This window comes from Aspergillus tanneri (genome assembly GCF_003426965.1).
Source record: "Aspergillus tanneri strain NIH1004 chromosome Unknown AapTan_2_pilon_pilon_pilon, whole genome shotgun sequence".
In the NCBI taxonomy this organism is placed as follows: Eukaryota; Fungi; Ascomycota; class Eurotiomycetes; order Eurotiales; family Aspergillaceae; genus Aspergillus; species Aspergillus tanneri.
In genome coordinates, this window is record NW_022984629.1 from 3,065,362 (window position 1) to 3,085,275 (window position 19,914).

The 19,914-nt window shown below is 42.2% G+C and overlaps 4 protein-coding genes across 4 annotated transcripts; 1 reads left to right on the plus strand and 3 right to left on the minus strand.

Moving 5' to 3' along the window:
• Nucleotides 1-1,342: 1,342 nt before the first annotated feature.
• ATNIH1004_000996 (uncharacterized protein) lies at nucleotides 1,343-1,795 on the minus strand (the record flags this gene model as incomplete). The annotated part of the gene is made up of 1 exon (XM_033565696.1): nucleotides 1,343-1,795. One exon carries the CDS (start codon nucleotides 1,793-1,795, stop codon nucleotides 1,343-1,345), a length of 453 nt encoding a protein of 150 aa, XP_033431453.1.
• A 1,641-nt stretch (nucleotides 1,796-3,436) lies between these two features.
• On the plus strand, nucleotides 3,437-4,568 carry ATNIH1004_000997 (uncharacterized protein; the record flags this gene model as incomplete). Its single annotated transcript, XM_033565697.1, has 2 exons — nucleotides 3,437-4,379; nucleotides 4,441-4,568. The coding sequence occupies 2 exons, from the start codon at nucleotides 3,437-3,439 to the stop codon at nucleotides 4,566-4,568; spliced, it is 1,071 nt and encodes a 356-aa protein (XP_033431454.1).
• A 2,425-nt stretch (nucleotides 4,569-6,993) lies between these two features.
• ATNIH1004_000998 (uncharacterized protein) lies at nucleotides 6,994-9,560 on the minus strand (the record flags this gene model as incomplete). Its single annotated transcript, XM_033565698.1, has 5 exons — nucleotides 6,994-7,973; nucleotides 8,031-8,383; nucleotides 8,442-9,058; nucleotides 9,112-9,325; nucleotides 9,382-9,560. The coding sequence occupies 5 exons, from the start codon at nucleotides 9,558-9,560 to the stop codon at nucleotides 6,994-6,996; spliced, it is 2,343 nt and encodes a 780-aa protein (XP_033431455.1).
• A 6,784-nt stretch (nucleotides 9,561-16,344) lies between these two features.
• On the minus strand, nucleotides 16,345-16,834 carry ATNIH1004_000999 (uncharacterized protein; the record flags this gene model as incomplete). Its single annotated transcript, XM_033565699.1, has 2 exons — nucleotides 16,345-16,748; nucleotides 16,810-16,834. 2 exons carry the CDS (start codon nucleotides 16,832-16,834, stop codon nucleotides 16,345-16,347), a joined length of 429 nt encoding a protein of 142 aa, XP_033431456.1.
• Nucleotides 16,835-19,914: the final 3,080 nt, after the last annotated feature.

The following is a 19,914-nucleotide window of genomic DNA, read 5'->3' on the forward strand; positions in this document are numbered from 1 at the left end:
AATAAGGGGCGTGAATTACTTTTGGGCAGGATATAAGACAATTCTTTTGAGGAGCATTCTGGAGCCGAGCCAAAAACACTATATAAAGCTGGCAGTTCAGAATACTAATGCCGAGGTATTCACTGAAGGAAGATATTCCAAACTCTGTCTCGGCTTTGATAATGTCTGGTATTGGCCGGTGTAGCTGAGACATCGGTAGAGTATTCCTGTCTGGCGCTGACCGCTTTGAGGGCCGGTTCAATTGAGGCATCGGTGAGATAACCCTGTCTGGTACTGGCTGCTTTAATGGCCGGTTCAACTGGGGCATTGATGGAATATTCTCATAGTTTAAAATGATTTCATTGGTAGCCTCTAGAGATGTCGGCTGTTCGCTGCCTGAAGTGGAAAAGCAGGCTCCCCAGGATTTGAGAATGCTTGTGATTCGGAGCATGTTGGCCTGGGCGAGAGTTAACCGGAAAAGAGTATACTGAAAAAATGGATTGTCCTGTGCCAAATTGCGGTGAGCACTCGAGACAAGGCTGACATCCTACAATATATAGACCAAGTCGCGCTTTGTGATGTCTTGATCTTAAGTTTCGAATTACCGAGTTTGGTAGTAGAAGTGAAGCACGGAGCAGGGGTAGAACTAAACGAGCCATGCTCAACTTATTTTTACTTGTATGGAAAATGCCAATTATAGACTCCAAAACAGCAGATCTCATGTGGATTAACTCTACAGTGGGTGCCACGCTGTCATTTGATTGGCATTTTGTCATGCGCAGCTTTAATTCCTTCTTTGATCTATTATTTGGAGCTGGACGCAACCCGAAATGATTTAGATGCTTATGGTCAGGTCTGCGACAAGAACATCACTGTAAGAAACACTAAGAGGGATAAATATGCAACTAGTGCTTCTCTGACATACACGGCCTAGAATATCTACCTTGATCGTCTCTGTGTGGGCATAATAGTCCAATCTGATTCGAGATCCTAAGAAAGTGCTGCATCAATAAGCACGAAAGAACGCTTTGGTCGCACCAGTGACATTAATTATAGTTCTGCCTATCATTTTACTTATAAGTGTGGAACAATCAGTAGATCCGACCGCCATGACAGTAATCTTTTTGGTAACGGAGGCCAGACTTTTTTTGACAGGAGAAAATCACTCCACAACAGCGAAACGATCTGACAGGAAGTAATCTTCGATGGAAAATTGGGCACGATGCTGAAGACCCGGGAAAGGCCCAAGTAGACATGCATTGATAAACTAGAATACAACTAAGATCATCATGAGTCGCCATTATTCACTTCATAGAAGGATCCGAAATTGGACCTAAACCTTCCAACTCCCTCTCATCGTTCCTCATGCTGGACGGCGTGAAAAATAAACAGGCCCTTTGATATGGTCCTCAAGAAAAGGAAGTGGGTTTTGATCATTGCACGAATGTAAATCAGCAATCCTCCGAGCAATCCGCCTGTCATCAACCGCACGCCTGAAGAACTTCCATTTGTTGCCGCCATTGGATAAACGAAGGATATAAACGGGAACCAAGAGAAGTTCCTTGTGCGCGGTGTCATAGTCATATTTCCAATTATTGATGTCAAGAACAAAGAAAGTATACTCTTGGTAAACATCAATGGCAATGAGCTGTATCTTTTGGCTCTTTCCCCATTCAGTGGTAAACGGTTCGATGAGGCTGGACACGGAGGCACGATAATCTTCGGATCTCAAAAAACGTGTGGGCAGAACACCAACAACGCGAATGGTATGCTGTTCATTGAGTGTTGCAAAGACATGGTCATTAACTTCATCCATGATAAAGGTCGATAAGTAGAGTACATGATCTGCATGAGCAGGTGTTTTGAGAAGAACGGTGTCTTTGATTGTGGAAGAGCACTTGGAAGTGGTTTTAAGCAACACAGATGTTCGCGAAGTTGATTGCCTGGCTTGAGTCACGTGTTGCCCCTTGCCTATCCGTAGCAGAGAGGCGGTGTACGTCATCGCTATGTACCGTCGTCTCTGTTACGGATAGACATAAACTTTGTGTACACCCCGACTACAACTACTTGATCTACAATAGGCCGTAACATTAAAGCTGGAGGACCGTTACATAAGAATTTATCTTAAGTTATCTGACCAATACGGTTGTATTCAAAACGGTATAAATCCTGACCCTATTGCCCCATAACCTTACTAGATCGAGTGGGGAAGCCGAAGTAGCTGAACAACCTCCTACGGCCAATTAATGGAGTGTTCTTCTTCCTCTTCTTTTTTTTTTTTTAAAAAAAAAAGCGAAAGGGGAGAAAGTACAGACCTTAGTTAACTGCTAGGAGGCGTAGGAAATGAACAAGGACCGCAAATTTGTTCTTGGTCGATTCTAGTCTCGACAATGTTCTGTTGGGGATTCTGCGTGTTTGGTTGGCATGTTGCGTTCGGTGCGTGGGGCCGAACACGCTCAAATCGAAGAAGATGGCCACAGGCATATAGCATCTCAACCCAGTCGCACATCTATTGATGTTACTTAGCTAACTCCCAGAATTCGAACCAAAATTTAAGCTAACCTTGAATATGAATGGAACGGTCAAGTCTTGTGTAAGAATGCTTTTCAATCAGAGAGGAGAAAGGGTTTGAGATGGACATTATTATATCCTTTAGATGGGCTATTGCTTAACAGGGCATGCGGAGGGGATGAAAATATCACAATCAAAATACAACCACTACAGACCCAAAATAGGCAACTCAATCTTGTACACCCCTTCTTTCGTTTTGAGATAGGTACGTAGTTATGTTTCACCAATCAGGTGTATAGAGGACACATCTCAAAGGCCCCGCTGAATTATTCTTTAGAATGATTCAATGGGTCCGAACGTCCGAGCTATCCAATTACGTACCAGAATCATTCAAGTTGGCTGAAAATGCACCATTTTTTACACTAGTGTACGGAATAATGGGGTGATTGTTTATCGTTACGAGAAAAGTCAAAGCATTAACCAATAAAAACAAAATACAAAGGTACCATAACTCCACAACATTGTCTTTCTCCCTTTTTAGAAACATTAACTACACCATATTTAGTTAGATAAGAATTATACAAATGGAAAGGTACGGATGCATCCCTTCATCATGAACAGATAAGAGGTTATATTTGTACGGTACCCCTCATGCTTACACGCTTATTTAACCTTTGATGTTATTGTCATGTATTGTCATATTCTCAACCCTTAGTCGTCTGATTCGCTTCAACAGCAGATCTTTTGGGTTATCACATATAGTGTATTTACGGGGTCATCAAATTTGATTGATTGGCTGGTAAGACCAGACAGGCGCAGCCCCTTTGCGCTCTTGTAGTTTTTCTAGCGACTTATGGATCAGGCTCCTATCCTTCGTGTACTAAGGTGAAGGCTTTGCAACATTTTGCTTTCCTTCTCAAATTACTGGTATCTCTGTTCAAACATCATGAACTTTGTATCTGCTTTGGAGATTCTTCGTGTTGCCAGTGCTGAAGAACTTCAATGTCACTTCGCCCAGACTATCCTTACACTACGGGAAGTGGGTCAACGTTTGCAAGTGCGTATTCTGCCTACGGTTGCTAGCAGGCAAAGCGACATTGAGGGTGGTGATCCCAATCCCGCGAGCTGCACCACGAAGCAGACAAGGGCAAAGACGATACCATTGTCGGCGGAGGAAAAATTACTGCGATCCCTTTCTACTGCGGTTTTTCGTCTCTGGACGATACGAAATGAGAATATATCAGATATTATTGGGCGCAAGCGGCTCCTTGCGCGAGACCGACGGATTGACGACATCACACGAGTGGAAGGAGATCCCAGTGCGCCCACCGGGGATACGTTACTTCGGACCTGCGCTTGGATATCGTATGCTTCAGAGTTTACGAAGCATCAAGAATGCAATGGCGATCGTGTCCGGGTAGATCACCTCGTTCGGCTTCTTCTAGGGAACCAAGTAGATTCACGATCTTTCCGCGAAGGACAGGGAGGAACGATTTCCAAATACGTACGGGGGAGCGATCAATTCATTGGGCGAGAACAGTTTTTCAGTCTGGCGATAGGGAATGGGATCAAACTCTTTACAGTCAAGAAATTACTCGAAGAGAAGCTCCAACATCGAGAGCTTGAAGTGAACTGCCATGCAATTCTTTTGGCTCTAGGGCTAGTGTACTCTCAAGTCAAATCGACAACATACAAAAATCTTGGACAGTTTGTGGATCTTCTACTCTCGGAGGAAGCGCTTGTGTCACTTCCAGGGGAGGAATCATGTGCAAGATCTTGCGCAGATTTGGATGAGGAGTCCGATATCAGTCATTCAAGGAAACGGCATATTCTTGACATATTACGAGAGTTATCCACATGGTCCAAGGCATTCCAGACCCAATATGATAGTAGGTCAGGTTCTTTTGTTACCGAAGTTCCGCTAATTATATTAGATACTGTCTCTATAAGTGCGACATCAGACTACCAGCCTGCCGCTAAAAGAGCATGCCAGAACTCCCAGCTTCCAGAATGTTTCCCTAGCTCTCCTGGACATCAATCCCGTCTCGGGACTTCTTCACCAGGCATATCGGAGTTAGATGCTACTACAATAGCTTCAGATTGCACTTGTTCGTCTATGGGTATGGAAGCCTCTTCGAGCCTTCCACATGTAACGCAACAGTGTCAGTCGACCAGTTCCCAAAATAATCGATATGCTACAGGATTATGCGTCTATGATTCTCAATCTCAGAGTGAGACGCAAGAAATATCAATAAATACACCTATGGATATAATGCAGCAACAACTCAACCCGTTGGATGTAATGGAAATGCCTGCCGCGTTGACGCCCGCTAACTATCCTCAAATATTCACATTGCCTTCAGTCATGATACCTGCTGATCACCCTCAGCAATACCTATATCAAACTCCGGCTATACTTACACCGGCAGAATACCCACAGATGCTTCCTTTCGATACAGAGCACGGCACCGAACAGTCCAATTCACAGCCAGTGATATCTGTACAACTGCCGTACTCCGACCCACTTTCAGGGGCGCAGCAGTATGTACTGCCCCCAGGAGTTCCAGTAGCATAATGAGTTGGTTATTTAGAGGATGGAGGAAGCGCCAAGACGAGGTATAGTGCGGGTGTGATGCGAGGTTCTCGATTAAAGGCAATAGGGACGCCGGGAAGAAGTACGGGTCGGTCTGGCTCTGACAAAAGGCGAGGCTGACCAGAAATAACTGCAATAGGGATGATATATCCTTGTTTCCCAATTCCGTTCTTTTCTAGAATTTCTGTGTCTTCAAGAACTTTCCATGCTTGGAACCCATACCCGTGGAGATAACTGGGAAGTTCACTTGTAGCCTGTACCAGCACAGACTTCAAGCCGGGATCGTCACAAAAATATAATTCCCGATTATCTTTCTTCCAGCTTGCAGTTTTAAGGAAAGAGGCGAGGTTATCCATGGATTTATGAACTATCTGCTCCTTGGAGCGCTTGTTGGCGAATTGATCTAGCGTGCGACGATGTAATTTGCGATCTGCTGTACAGGAGGAACTAATAGCTATCTACCCAAGGTACATCCAGCAGGTTAGTACTATAAGGAAAAAGAATTCATCTCGAACCTACTTAACGAGTCATTCCATTCATACAGTTTTCGGCAAAAAGAGAAAAGTCTGTATAAAGCAGGAGGAGCAGAAGTCGTAGACGTCAAATTTTAAAAGGTGTGGTGTCCAGGGTGGGATGATGCCCGACAATCCGCCAAAGCGGGCTGTCCCTGTCCCACTAGTCTTCGTCCCAACCACACCGCAAATGACCTGAATCCCAGGAAATTAGTGGTTTTCTGTTATATTTTCCTGCAGCTTCGACTAACTGAAAAAAAAAAAAAAAAATCGTGGGCTCGAAAGGAAAAAACAACTTTATTACCATCGAACATTTTAGAATTTCATGGAACTTTTGGTGGGGTAGAAGCGGGGTCAAATGTGGCGGTACAAATTCTTCACTACGTCACATTCAATAATAAACACTGTTGTTACTATTCCCCATAAATCAAGAGGTGTAAGATCAGCAGTTACAGCGGCCAGGAAGATAAGGTATAATAGGATGGTCAGTGCTTAGCCAATAGAATCTATTTGCATGTGGTCCATCGAGAAGAAGGCGAATAACATTTGCACTCTTTCCGCAAAGCTATTTCGCAACTTTTTCAAAGATGACATACGCCACCAGCCCGCCCCACAAACCGCTCTAGTACCACATTTTGTTCTCCCTTAAATGGTGTGCCAGAGTCGATGCGCCTTCTTACAACCTATTAGAGAAAATTCAGGGGTCTACGTATTCAAGGGAATTCGAAACTTAAGTGAACAGCGGATCAGCTACAAATTGTTTCTACGATGTTTGGTGAAGACAAAGCTTCTTGGATATGCCTCTGTTTTAGCCTGTAACCTATACAATGCCATTCTGCGCCCCAATTTTAAGGGTCGTAGTCCGAAATATTTCTAGCCATGATATAGAAGTTCCGACATGTTCTTACCAGCTACTTTTCCCCTGGCACATACAGCATCGGCTCACTGGTACAGATAACGAAATTTACTAAGCCGCCGGCCATGTGCGGACAGGGAGGAAGGACGCTGAGAAGTGGAGGCATCGAGGGCGCAGCCGCAATTACCGACAGGGGGAAAAGAAAAATGGGGGAGAAGTAATATGGACGTGTGAAACGACGGGCGTGACTGAATGAGTGCAGAATATGGAAGGGGGGATTGAGAAAAAAGAAGTTTGGAGGGAGGAAGTTAAGAGAGCGAGGGTGGTTCAATTATATACTTGGGAGGTGGAGGCAGGCGGTGATTACAGGACGACGTATCGGGAAGCCATACCGCAAGCGGCAAAACTAACCAGAAGAGGGAATTCACAGGTCCTCGCTTTACAGCATCTACAACTTTCCCTGGAGGCGAAAGAGGTATATCGAATGGACAATTTGTAAGGCAAGGCAATGACGCTGGGGTAAAGTAAAAGGAAAACGTATCTCACGTTCGAAGGCGGATTCCGTGAACTGTCTGGGTGTGGTTCTTGAAATTCGGTACACTGCAAGGGACGAAATCGACGTTCCTCAGGCCACATAATCCACAGCGTCGAGTCCCAGTCACGAACGCTGCGAGCTCTGCCCTATGTAGATTCTCCACATGATCCCAGAGTTTATTGATTTTGCTTTTCTTCTTTTCACGATGGGCAGGAGGAAGACTTTGGTCTGCCAGGCAAAACGGACATTGTAACGGGTCATATTTCTCTGGAACCGTGTTTTCCGGGGATGCCCGGGATGGGTGGGGTTGGGGCACAGCTGCCACAGCCGCTTGCCGTCCCCTACGAGGAGCTTCTTTCCGACCCTGCCACCGGACCATGAGGCGAATGTACCTTAATCGACGAAAAAAAGCCTCTTCCTCTGTCTTCGCAGGTGGGGTGTAGAAAAGTAAATCCACCAGCTCTGCGCGTTCTGGGATCTCGTAGCAGTGGAGAGAGCGGTGCTGGGCCTCGCTTTCCTTGGACTGAGCGCCATTCGCATATCGCTGGTTGAAAAGAGTCGTGTCTGTATTTCGAAAATGCCGTCGGCGGTTATTTTCCTTTGCCTTTTGTCGAAGTTCGGTAAGTTTGCTATGAAGTTCTGCATCTGCTTGCCGCTTTTCCTCACCGATTTTGGTCCCCTTAGCTCCCTTGACGGTTCGGTACTTGCTTTGACGGATTGCCTGGGTTAGGCCCCGGCATACTTTCCGCAGTCGCCGGACTTGGGGGTCTCTGGCAATTCGGCGCTTCTGCTGGTCTGTCAGACTCAGGGGAGCAGTGTTGTCTGCGAGGAGGGTCGCTGATCGGAATTCCCTCTGTACCGCTTCATTTGATGGCCGTTGATGGAATGCAGCGGCGGTGTCGAAATTCACCACTTCGTTCAGGTAATATTTAACGGCGTTGGACTCATGGTCAGCAACCTGGTCCCGAACCGACGCCGGCGCCTTGTCTGTTCCAATAAGTTGGTTAACTAACGCTCCTGATGTAACGACAGAAAGGATCATACCGTTAATGGCATTGATGCCGCCACGTCGGAGAACTTTCTGGGTCAGGTTCTGTTCTTCACCAGACTTCTCTCCGGTCCGTTTAAGATTGCGGCTCCAAGTTTGGGATTTGAGAGGTTGGCTGTCTGATGTTCGGTAACCATTTAAAGTGTGCTCTGGCTCACGAAAGACTGGCCTATCTAACCATTCACTTTTGATCTTCAATTTCATGCCCCTTCGATGTGAAGGGATGGGGAAGGTGTATATGTCCTCCACATCTCTATGGTCGGCGGCAAAAATGCAGTCGTGCCAAGCCATGGCCAGGAGCTGTGACAGTAAGTCAAAGATCAAATTATCTTCATGCTCAATCACAAATCTCTTCTATATTCACGTAAGTAACATAATGACTAATAGTATTAAGAACCGTGGCTTACATCCGAGGCTTGCGGTCCTCTCCCTTTGTATGGAGTAGAGTCACAATGGCGGCGAGGATGTTTGGGCGTCCGGGCACAGGGTTTCTCACTATACAGAAATCGATATGTCTCCAGAGAATAGTGCCGGTATTATCATCACCGGCAAGATATCCATCGTCGGTCACACTGGAACAGTCTGACATGCAATCAATGTCACTCTCCAAGTCAGAACTGTCAGAAGACATCTCATCGGATGTATCTTTATCTCGCTCGCAGGAATCATTACTCTGGTTTGATTCATAGCCAGAATCAATGAGAGGTCCCTGGTCCTGACTGCTAGACGGAAGCAGCAAAGATTCGTCGTCAGCCGGATTACCTTCGGTGGAAAGAACTGGATTGCCGTCTGGTTGAATATTAACGGGACATCTTGTATCAAATAGTGAAACTGATCGACAGGCAGTAACGCTGGATAAATTAAGGCCGGCCATATGATAGAGCCGTTGTTTCTCATCCGCGAATACTGCATTACAGTGAACAAGATGTGTGGTTTGAAAATGGAGAAGGTCAACGGATTGCTCTGTCGGCTTAGGAAGTGGGAGTTTGCGTAGGCCCATCTCTTTACTAACAATATTCATATACTATCGGTGGGTTGGAAAGTTTGTTTCACGCTTTAGGGAGAAGAGCCGCTTACATTAATGCAGTCTTTTTCCATCAATTCGCCCATTGTTTTCGAATTTTTCATAAAGTAAAGCCTCTTGAGCATCCTCCAATAGGTTGAGAGCGCACCATGGGCTTTGATTGAACCCTGGAAAGTTTCCTTGATCCAATCGAACCAAGCCTTGACATCGGCTGAAGTTAGGTTTTGAAGCAGGGCATCCGGATCGAGGTGGGCCTCTGAGCAGAACCTGGAGATGATGAGCTCAGCGACCTATAATTGCCGGATCAAGTTGGCAACCCTTACCGATTCCATTTCCCTCGTACAGAAGCAGCCAATACATTAGTTCTGGGGGCATATTGAGGGAGTGTTAATCCATTGGCAAGATGTTTCTTCCGGCGCTCAGCATAGTAGGCGTAGGATTTGCGACCCTGATTCTTTTCCTGTCGCTTGGTTTTACTCCGGGGAAGGCCTGAGAATGCCATCGTGTAGGATGCAAGTATATATATATATATATATGTTAGGTGAGAGAGATTGGAGAGCCTGGGGAGTACATTGGGGACTGTTTATATACTGTGATGGCGAGATATTTATGATCGCTTTGGCCTATGTCTCGGACGGATGCTATCTACTATCTAGTACTATGTGGGTAAATACTGCGGCACCAAGGCCGCAACGAAGTGGGTCCGGCTGCGGTCGTAATACCGTTACAGAACAAATGGTGTTTTTGGTGTTTTTTTGGCCGTCCAAAGCGGTGTAAAAAGATGTAAAGCGGCGTCCATGGATTACCGTTCTGCGTATGGCTCCCGGGGCCAAAGCCGCCCAAATCGGCCGCAAAGGTGGCCGAATATGGCGACTCCGGCACCCAAAGGTAGATTCTCTATGTTAATATACAGAATAAAGCCATGGCATCCAAGGTAATTAAAAATCAACTCTGTGTTGCAGGAGCTCTATGTAGAGCTACTAAATATATAGAGAAAACTACCTAATATTAAAAATGCCAAGGATACAAGCATATTGCTAAATACTGCAAGAATAGCCCCAAATGTGCTATCTGCGCAGAATTATATAAAACCCAGCGCCATGAATATTTTACATGCAAAGTAAAAGGTTAAGAATATCCCCACACGCAGGTTAAATACTCTAACTGTGCTCAAGCCCACAGAGCAGACAATAAAAACTGCAAAGAATAGGAAAAAGTAAAGCCAAAACCAAGGCTTAGACCTAGGCCTACAGAGACCAATCCCTAAACATGGAATTAGATTACTAATAAATCAGAAAAACCTGATTTAGGAATCTGTTCCTGCAAAATAATACTGGACGCAATCAAATGCCATGTTATCTTGCCTAGAAATAGGCTGGAGCTTATATCGACTTTATTATTCTCCAGGAACCATGGATATCCTATAATAGCTTTACTATATCCCACCCAGCATATACCTATCCTTCCTGAAAACAAGGTTAGACCTAGAGTAGCAATCTAATAGAAAGTATCTAGGTTTAATTACTGCCAAAGAAACGATATTAGCACGATAGTATTTGCTGGTAATAGATATCTTAGGTGCAGAAATTCAAGATCTGCAGCTAATAAATATATATAACGAGCAATCACTAGAGGAAGGTGCCGAGTGGATAATAGAAAAAGCCCTAGCTAGGATTACCCCCTCCGCATATATAGTAATAGGGGGACTTTAATACACACTATAGCTAGTGGAATTCAAAGATGTTATCACCTACCAGGGCTGATACTTTAATTAAATGGCTTGAAGAACATCAATGTGAACTGCTAAATAAGCCTAACCTGCAAACATGCCATAGAAAAGGAATAAAGAATATCTCTGTTATTAACTTAACCTTTATTACCAAAGGTCTAAATCGGTATAGAGTTAATTGGGAGATTAACCAAGAGCTTGCTTCAGGATCGGACCATAAAATCCTGCTTTATTCTGTTGAAGTAAAAAACGCAAGAAATTGCAAACCCCTGGCTAGTTTACCATATAACCTAAGAAAGGCGAATTGGGCGCTATTTAGCGAAAAACTCCTCAAGCTAGACCAAGAATTTGGACAGGGAAGCTTAAATAGTGACATAGAGCTAGAAACTGCAGCTCTGAATCTCCAACAAATAATACAGATAGCTGCAGATATAAGTATTCCAAGAAGAAAACTATTTGCCTAGTCAAAAGCATGGTGGTCAGAGGAACTCAAAAACTGAGAAAACAGCTTGGAAAAGCTAGAAAGCTTTGGAAAAATAACCCTTGTACAGAGCTCTACGAGAATCTTTTTAGAGATTAAAAATTAATATTTCTAGGAGATTAAGCAAGCTAAATCAGCATGCTAGAATAAATTTCTGGAAGAAGCTTGGAATAAGGAGATTTTTAAAGTTTTTAGCTATACTAAAAAAAAAAGATCTATCCAAAACTGCCCATCTTGACCTATTCTGTGGGAAATTAAGAAAAGCAAGTAATCTTTTTTTTAAAATAAATATTATATATTCCTCTCTACCCTGTTTTAAAACCCCCGGAAGCCGACCCTATTAAGTAGCCAACCAACCAGGCAGATTTAACTAACTAGCTAGAAACCAGCAAAAACGAAGTATACACTACTATCTTTAGTAGTTCTACTAAAAAGGCCCCAGGGCCTGATAACATTTTATTTTTAATTATTTAAAAGGCTTACCAAAATATTACTCCAAGGTTCCATGAGCTTTATAAAGCCCTAATTAAAAATAGTTATTATCCCAGATGTTGGAAAACTACTAAAGGGGTTATTCTTAAAAATTAGTGTTTGCTAAAAGGGACTACTCCAAGCCTAAGGCCTACAAAGTTATTTCCCTGCTTAACTGCCTAGGCAAAGTGGTAGAAAAGATTATTATAACTAGATTATTTTATCTAGCCGAACTCCCGCAATCAATTCTTTATTATAACCAAATGGGGAAAAAAAAAAATATCTGCAATTAATACAGCGCTATCCCTGGTTTATAATATAAAGCTAGTAAAACATAACAAAAGGTTACCACAGCCCTTTTTATTAATATAAAAGGGGTGTTTAACCATGTCTTGCTTAATTAGCTACTTTGTGTTTGCCTTAAACTAGGCCTTCCACACAGCCTGATTAGGTGGATTAAGTTATTTATATTAGATAGGAGAGTATTCCTTGTTTTAAAGGGAAACCAGCAAGGAGACACTAGTCTAGTAGGGATCCCCAAGGATTTTATATTACCTATTCTGTTCCTTATATATATTAAAGAGCTTTTCCAGCTTAAAATATATAAGGAACTAGGGGTATAAAGGAAAGTATTTAAAAATATTTAAAAGCCTAGCTATATAAATAATATATGCCTAACTATTAGCTTTAAAAGCCTAGAAAATAACTACAGGCAAATTAAGCTGGTAGCCAATATAATATTTTAAAAAAAAGCCAAAGACCATATCTAATTTAACCAGGACAAAATAGAGCTTATTTATTTTAGCTCTAAACAACCTGATCAAGAAAACAAGGATACCCAGGTGAGACTAGATAATAATATAATAATCAAACCAAGCCTAATAGTAAAATAGCTAGGAATTTACTTAGATTTTAAACTCCTTTTTAAAAAATATATCTAATTTAGAGTTGCATCTACAACCCAAATATTTTACCAAATAGCAAGGCTTTTAAATATAGAAAGGGGGCTAAGTTTTTAAGCTATAAGATAACTTTATATTGCTTGTATTTCCTTTATTATAGATTATAGAGTCCCTTTATAGTGGAAAGGCTAATAGTATTTAGTAGACTACTACCAAAAACTACAAAACACAGCTTTAAAAAAGATTTTAGGGACTTTTAAAATATTACCTATACAGGCCATGGAAATAGAAGCATCCCTACCCCCTTTATTAGTTAGATTTAATAAAATCTGCAGAAACTATGTACTTAGAACTGCTTATTTTATAAAATCCTATATAATTTAAAACAGACTCCCTACTATATTTATACTAAACCCGGGGGAATTCTCCATTAACTAATCAAGGTTTTTGGATTAGAACAAGAAACCTAGATTACTAGATACAGAAGACCCTAAATACCACCCTAAAAAGAGAAAAAAAAAATACCCTAGCTAGTTAATCCAACTACTAGCACTATTCTCCTTTAAAACATGGAAAGGCACCTTTCAGACGCTAGATTAAACCCTACCACCCTGGTCCTAATTATTAAACTAAATAATAGATATATTTATATCTAGCAAACCAAAGGAGCAAGCAGCCCAGGAACACAAGATACTAATATCTTAATAGCTTGCTAATAAAAATAACCACAAAATTATCTTCTATTTAGATAGATCCCAGCTGCAGAGTGGTTAAAACAGAGCAGGAATCTTTCTCCTAGAGAATAATCCTCAAAATCAAAAGGCTTGGGCATGGAATCTAGGTTATGAATATAAGGTCTATAATATAAAGTTATTTGCTATTTAAAAAGCACTAAAACAAGTATTTAAGACTATTTAAATTCCAACTTTAGATATTTACATCTTTTTGGACAGCCAAGCAGCCCTAAAAAGGCTTTAATTAGTAGACACCAGCTACAAATAATACTAAAGAATCTTTAAATAGGCAACTAGAACCAGGGATAAGAATATTAATATTTATATCCAATAGGTTCCAGGCCATTAGGGAATTTTTAGTAACGCCAAAGCTAACGAAGCAGTGAAATATAGCGCAGAATAGACAAGTAAATATTATAAATATCTAATTTTAATTAGCCATCTCAAACAAGAGCTCAAAGCGAAATGCCTTGAGGATTGGGATAAAGTATAGGAAAATACTAAAAAAAATAATTAATACAGGGGCTTTAATTTTATAGCTTTATAAAAACCAAGCCCGCTAAAGCTTCCCAAGCAGACCTGGTTAACTATTATCTAGCTAAAACTAGGGCATGGCTACTTTAGATCCTATCTAGTTTAAATACCTAACTATAATAGTAATATATATACATTGTGCTATAGTAACAAGCACCAAACTCCGCACCACCTACTTTTCCAGTGCCAGGCATTTAGAGATATTAAAAAAGGGTCTATAAAGACCCTAGACAAAAAAAACTGAAATCTGCCCTATCTGTTTACAAAGAAAGCAGGGTAAAAACAACTAGTTAAATTCCTAAAGGAAACCAGGATTACCACTAGAAAGTGGCTCCTGGACCTAAAAAAAAATATCAAAAACAATAGAAAAAAGGAAAACAGAGCAAAAACAGTTAAAAGAGTTAGAATTTCACATGGTTTAACCCCTTTTATAAGGTCCCCCCCACTCCTAGAATGTTATACTGCTTATTCATATTTGATTTTACCCACTATGTACGTATCTGTTTGTTAGTTCAAATCCTACCACCCAGGGGTGGTAGGTAGAGCATGCATAGTCTCTGACTGAAAAATGCTCTATAATATGGAAGAATAATAATAATAATAATAAAAATAAATAAATAAGCCTTGGTTGTTGAGGTATCCTGGCTTAAAAAAAGTGCCTTTTTGTATGGGAATTTGTGTCAAGGGCTAAACCCAATGTATTGCTCAGACATGGCTTTCGCTCCTATTATCTATATAGGGCGCTAGATGCGACTGATGGAAGATCAGTCGTCTTTTACCTTTATATGGTCAAGTGGTTTTATCTCTACTAGCGCAGAGACAACCAAACCATCACAATTTGAACTGCTAACTTGGTGACTTTGCGATTTCGGTGTCTGATTACGTTAATCTCTCCTTCTGGCGTGTTTTGGGGTATTTTGAATTGATGATAAAGAATATGCAAGTTACACAGAGTGCTAAGACAGTTGCAGACCGGAACCTGGCAGAGGGGTAACCCGATGTTCCAACACACCCCAGGAACAGCACGGGCGCAAGGAAGCATGTGGAGAGGAACTAAATACATGTCCCCCGTTGTTGTATAGCCCATACAAATTAATATCCTTTATCCGACGCCATAATATATATCCATAAAGTCCTTCGCGTTAGAGTCTTGTGGTCGAAAACGCATAGGGTTCTTTCCAAACGCTGGCTCGTTGGTTATAACTCGCTCGGTCAAAACTGGCCCTATTCACTTGGTCGATACTGGCTCGGGCTCGTACAATTGGTTGATAAAGAAGACCAGTTAAATATCATACTATACTCCCCCCCCGGATGGCAGGGGTAGAAATGAAAAGGAACTCTCCGAGGTCTTGGAAGTAACTCTGGATAGTAATAATAGCAAAACAAGAGTGTCGTGGAGGGTCTCAGTAAGGGCTGACAGAGCCGTCATGCCATTCCAAGAGATCTTCCGAACAGCTCCTCAAAAGGAGCAGTATCTTCTGCATCGGTCACCTGTCAATGCTAGAGGAGGCTTTTTGAAGAATTGCAGGCCGCAGGGAATATGACCTCCATGCTACCAGTTTGTCTCTTTTTCCATAGTCTTGTGCGTACGATTTTCCTCATTCCAAATAACAGAAATTATAGAAGGATTTTGGAGGCTTCGCTGGAACTACTTTCCCTTCAAAATACTAGTGCCCAAACCACTGAAAATAGCTCCCAACACACCATTTATGGAACACCTGACATAGACTCTCAAAGCTCTGAAAGCAACACTGAAGATTTGGACTGCCGCAGAAACTTTATTGAAAATTTTTTTTACTTGGTCTGTAACGAAGACCAAGCAATTGTAGCTCAGAATAATATCTACGATACGTTCTGCTGCCTCTCACCATGTTATGGTGAATTACCATATATTGACCTCAACGTTCTCGTTACCGAATGCTAATGGCCTAATCGTAGAGCCCAGAACAGTATTATGTATAGGGTTGAATGGTACAAAGAGTATAAGGGTATCGCCTAGTCTCTACCGTGTTGTCCTTCCATATTATATCAATTGCGGATAAATGATCCACGATAACTGGCCGCTCAACAGTTTCATTTATGCCTATAGTGGCAAAGACCTTCACTCGTTAAGCAAGATCCTTAATATGGAAAGAAAAGAGATCTGGAAATTACCTACAAATTTACCATATACTGCCATTATAATACCCTCAAGTTAATAAATAACATCACAATTTTCCTATAATACCACCAACAGGATGAAAGTATACTGTCAAATATACTCCGGCGGGTTCGGTATAAGATAGAGTTACCCAGCGCTGGGCCGTTACTGTCTGTTTTATATCTCGACAGGGACTAGTCGTATGGTTAGTTGGTTTGTTTTTATTGCAAGGATTTGCATGCTGGTGTGGCTGAAGAAATAACGGGAAGATGAAAGGTGAAGTGGCGGGGATTGTTTACAAATTTGAGATCAAATCCGGCTTATAGCGACATGCGTACCCCTCCCATTCCAAGTATCTGAAAAACTCAGTCAAGGCATCAGCGATCACCTCGTCATTCCTGCCATGTAATGGCAGGTATAACTGTGGTTTTGGAGTCGACTTTCCAGGTTTCATTTCGTAGTAAGCTGCCATTGGCAATCGGTCTACATCCGTAGTGGGGCACTCCATATCGTGAAACCCAAAGATGTTCCACAGTTTCTCTGCAATTCCGAGGCCTTTTAGCGTAACAGGATCCCTTTGCTGCCCTCCAAGCGTCCACAAAGCACGGATGTCTTCAAGGCGTACGTGTGGATCTATAATGTATAGCTTGAGTCGAGATTTACTAGGAGCCACGCAGTCAAAACGAATGAGGAATACTTCTGAGTTATTATCAGAAAGCCATGGTAGCAAAAAACTGCTTGAGGTTAGGCAAACTGGTACCAAATTCCGCATCCAGCGACTCCATTGCACGAAAGGCTAGGTCCCCGGTAGAATGCCCTGTCACGATAGATTTAGGCTTGAGAAGGAAGTATCCCTTGGCGACAATCTCTTTGGTTCTCAGGTCAAACGTGACCTCGTTTGTTTGCCGTTGATGGGGTATAAGCTACTTTGCAGCTATATTAGCCTCTTCTGGTGTAAGTCTAAGCTGAGTGTCGAAGTGATTGAACCACTGCAGGTTAATATTGGAGTTAAGACAGGCCAGATTCTCAAGGAGTTCTCGTGCTCCGAACTGATTTAAGGGATCATGCTCTGTGCCAGCAAATTTACCTACTGGCCCACACCCTAGCCGAACAAGAGAACTGGTTTGCTGAAAGTTTATGCTTAGTTCCATAGGGTACCCTTCGGGGGTGAACGAGCCTAAACTATCAGGGCGTATTCCCCGGGGCGTATAAACGCCCTAGAACCGGAAGGATGTGTTGATGGTAGAAGCCGAGGAAATGATATTGTGAGTGGGTTTGATAGTCACATTGTATCAGTAGGTTGTTGAAAAATGGCGCCGTATGCAGCCACTAGAGCTCCTGCTCATGGTTTGGGAACCCAAGTGCCTTCCCGAGCACTCGCCAGGGCATATCCGGTGTGGAATCTGACATCACCCTTGATTTTTCCATAGTGACTTGGGTTTCACATCCAATGGCAGTTACGGCCAAGCAGTTTATATAGTATGTTAGCAGGATGATAGAAATCCTGTAGATAAAGGGACTGAGGTAGGGAGCTGGGTTAGGGTGGAGTATCTTGAGCCTGGCTCAAGGGTCGTAAAAGGCGCCCACTGGCTGGGACCAAAAAAGTTGTAGGGTATTTATAACTACTTATCCATACCATTTAAACGATATCCTTAGAATTGAAGTCACAATAGGTCAACGGTCTTATGACTCTTTCATTTCGTTTGTTTTCCGTTTTTGCCATAGCTCTGATTCATGATGTCGTCACATGGCTATAGAAATAGTTCCAGGAAAGCATAAACTCAAATTTTGCAGTAACTAAGCGTAATTCTGCATTAACTGAGGTATTCGTGGGTGATCCAAATAAGTGCTTACGATACAGAGTGGAAACATCTCAGTGCCCATGTACTGTCTTCATGGGAGTTAGGAGTAGTAAGGTTGTGGCACACCTTGGGTGTAGCCGTAGTGATGACGATCATCTTTTAAAGCTCCTAAACCGAGAGGAGAAGCATTTTAGAGTATTATCTAATACCTGTTTTTTTTGGGTCCGTACGAGATGAAGTAGTAAGCGGTGACACGGAAGACTAGGTACAATCATAATACTATTGAGGTATATAAATTAATTCCGCAATCTCGGTCAACGACGCGAACTGACAGTAAATCTAAGATCAGAAATATCAAAAATACCAGTTCGCGCAAATGAGAAGGGGGTTGACAGTGAGACAAGTAAGTACAGGCAACGATACCCATTCTTAATATCATCATTAAACGTTCTACCAGATGCATTTCAACCAGATGCAGTTCATCTCCTGATTATATTTATTTCCTTGGATCTCTTCATGCAGCAGGACGATAATTGAGAATACTGAATGTAAATTTCTACAGGACCATTTTACTCCCATACTATTTAGAATCTTCATAATACTTGGATACCGGGGGGGGGGGGGAGGGGAATTAATTGCCCAGATAAGCGACACGCAGAGCGGCATGTCAAAGTCCGTCCTTTTTTAAATCACCAGCATCCTCAAGAGCGGATACTTGTCATAAACAGCATCCGCACCTCCTTGTGACTTCATGTATTGCCCACCATATGTGTCGGGTTGTCCCTTGTGTACGTACGTCACCCGAGGGCACGAATACATCTTTTGGCTTTCCATTTGGCCAGCCAGAGATTGTCCCGTAAGTGTACCCAATGATATCCATTCTTAGTATCATTAGTAAACGTTCAGTCAGATACAGTTCACCTGTCAAGGGCTGAACTTCTATCGACCTAATAACTAGGGTAGATACAAAAGCAATTGTTGAGGAGGAAAAGAGACGAGAAGAGAAAATAACGATGAGATGATTGCGAAACAGAAAGGGGAAGAAGTCACATAATAGAGCGTACTAATCAATGTACTAATCATGTGACAGGTGAAGAGAGAAGAAACACAAGGGCCGAGAGGCTCGAGTAGATCTCAGGGCTCTAGCTCCTTACAGAGCACCTGGTTAATGCTTTAAAAGGTTCAAGAATTTGGGGTCTAACAACAGTGAAATATAATAACTGTGGAACATCAAGCAAATTAGAAAAAAGAATCTCAGAAAAAGGAGGAAAACTGCAGAGATTCAAGCCAAAAACATGGTTAGGATATCTAGTAGGATATGACTCCACTATTATATACCAGCTCTGGCTGCCTCGGTCATTCAGACAAGAGATATAATATTCAATAAAGAGGAGCAATTTTCTGGAGACATGGCAGCAAAGCTCTCAGTTATGTAGAATAAATTCCAATAGGTTTTATTAGAGGAATTCAATCAGATAATAAAAAATATAGAAATTCCGAACCTGCATCAACCCGGGACAAATATTTAAAATAGCCCTACAGAGCACGCAGATCATATTCTCTATATTAAACAATTCGATTCACTTGATTATCTTGTAGATATTGCAGAGTCAGCATTGGATCTGTCAGATTAATAACAAAAGGAGCAAGATACTCATCCAACACCTCCCGAAACTCCAGAAGCATCCTTCAATCCAGCTTCGTTATTTGCGTTAGCAATAGGCGAAGAGTCTAGCAATTAAGCTATATCAAAGCATGTACGGCCATGGAAGCGATATTAATAATGACTATGATCAAGCCCAATTACAGCGCCCTTTTTGTCCCTACCGAGGGAGGTTCTAAGACATTGTGGGTCTGGGGCCCCAAAAAGCTTGTACCATTGTGAACCGGCGTCTCCACTGTCGACTAGATCTTGTAAGGAAGGTCATTAAGAGTGGCCAAGCCTATGGGATGCCACGTATTTCGGAGAAAAGTCACAATTGTTATGTTGATGATTGGCGTCTTACAATTCAGATGAGCTTGCTGAGGGACACTTGAAGTTATCTTAATCACAATATATTCTT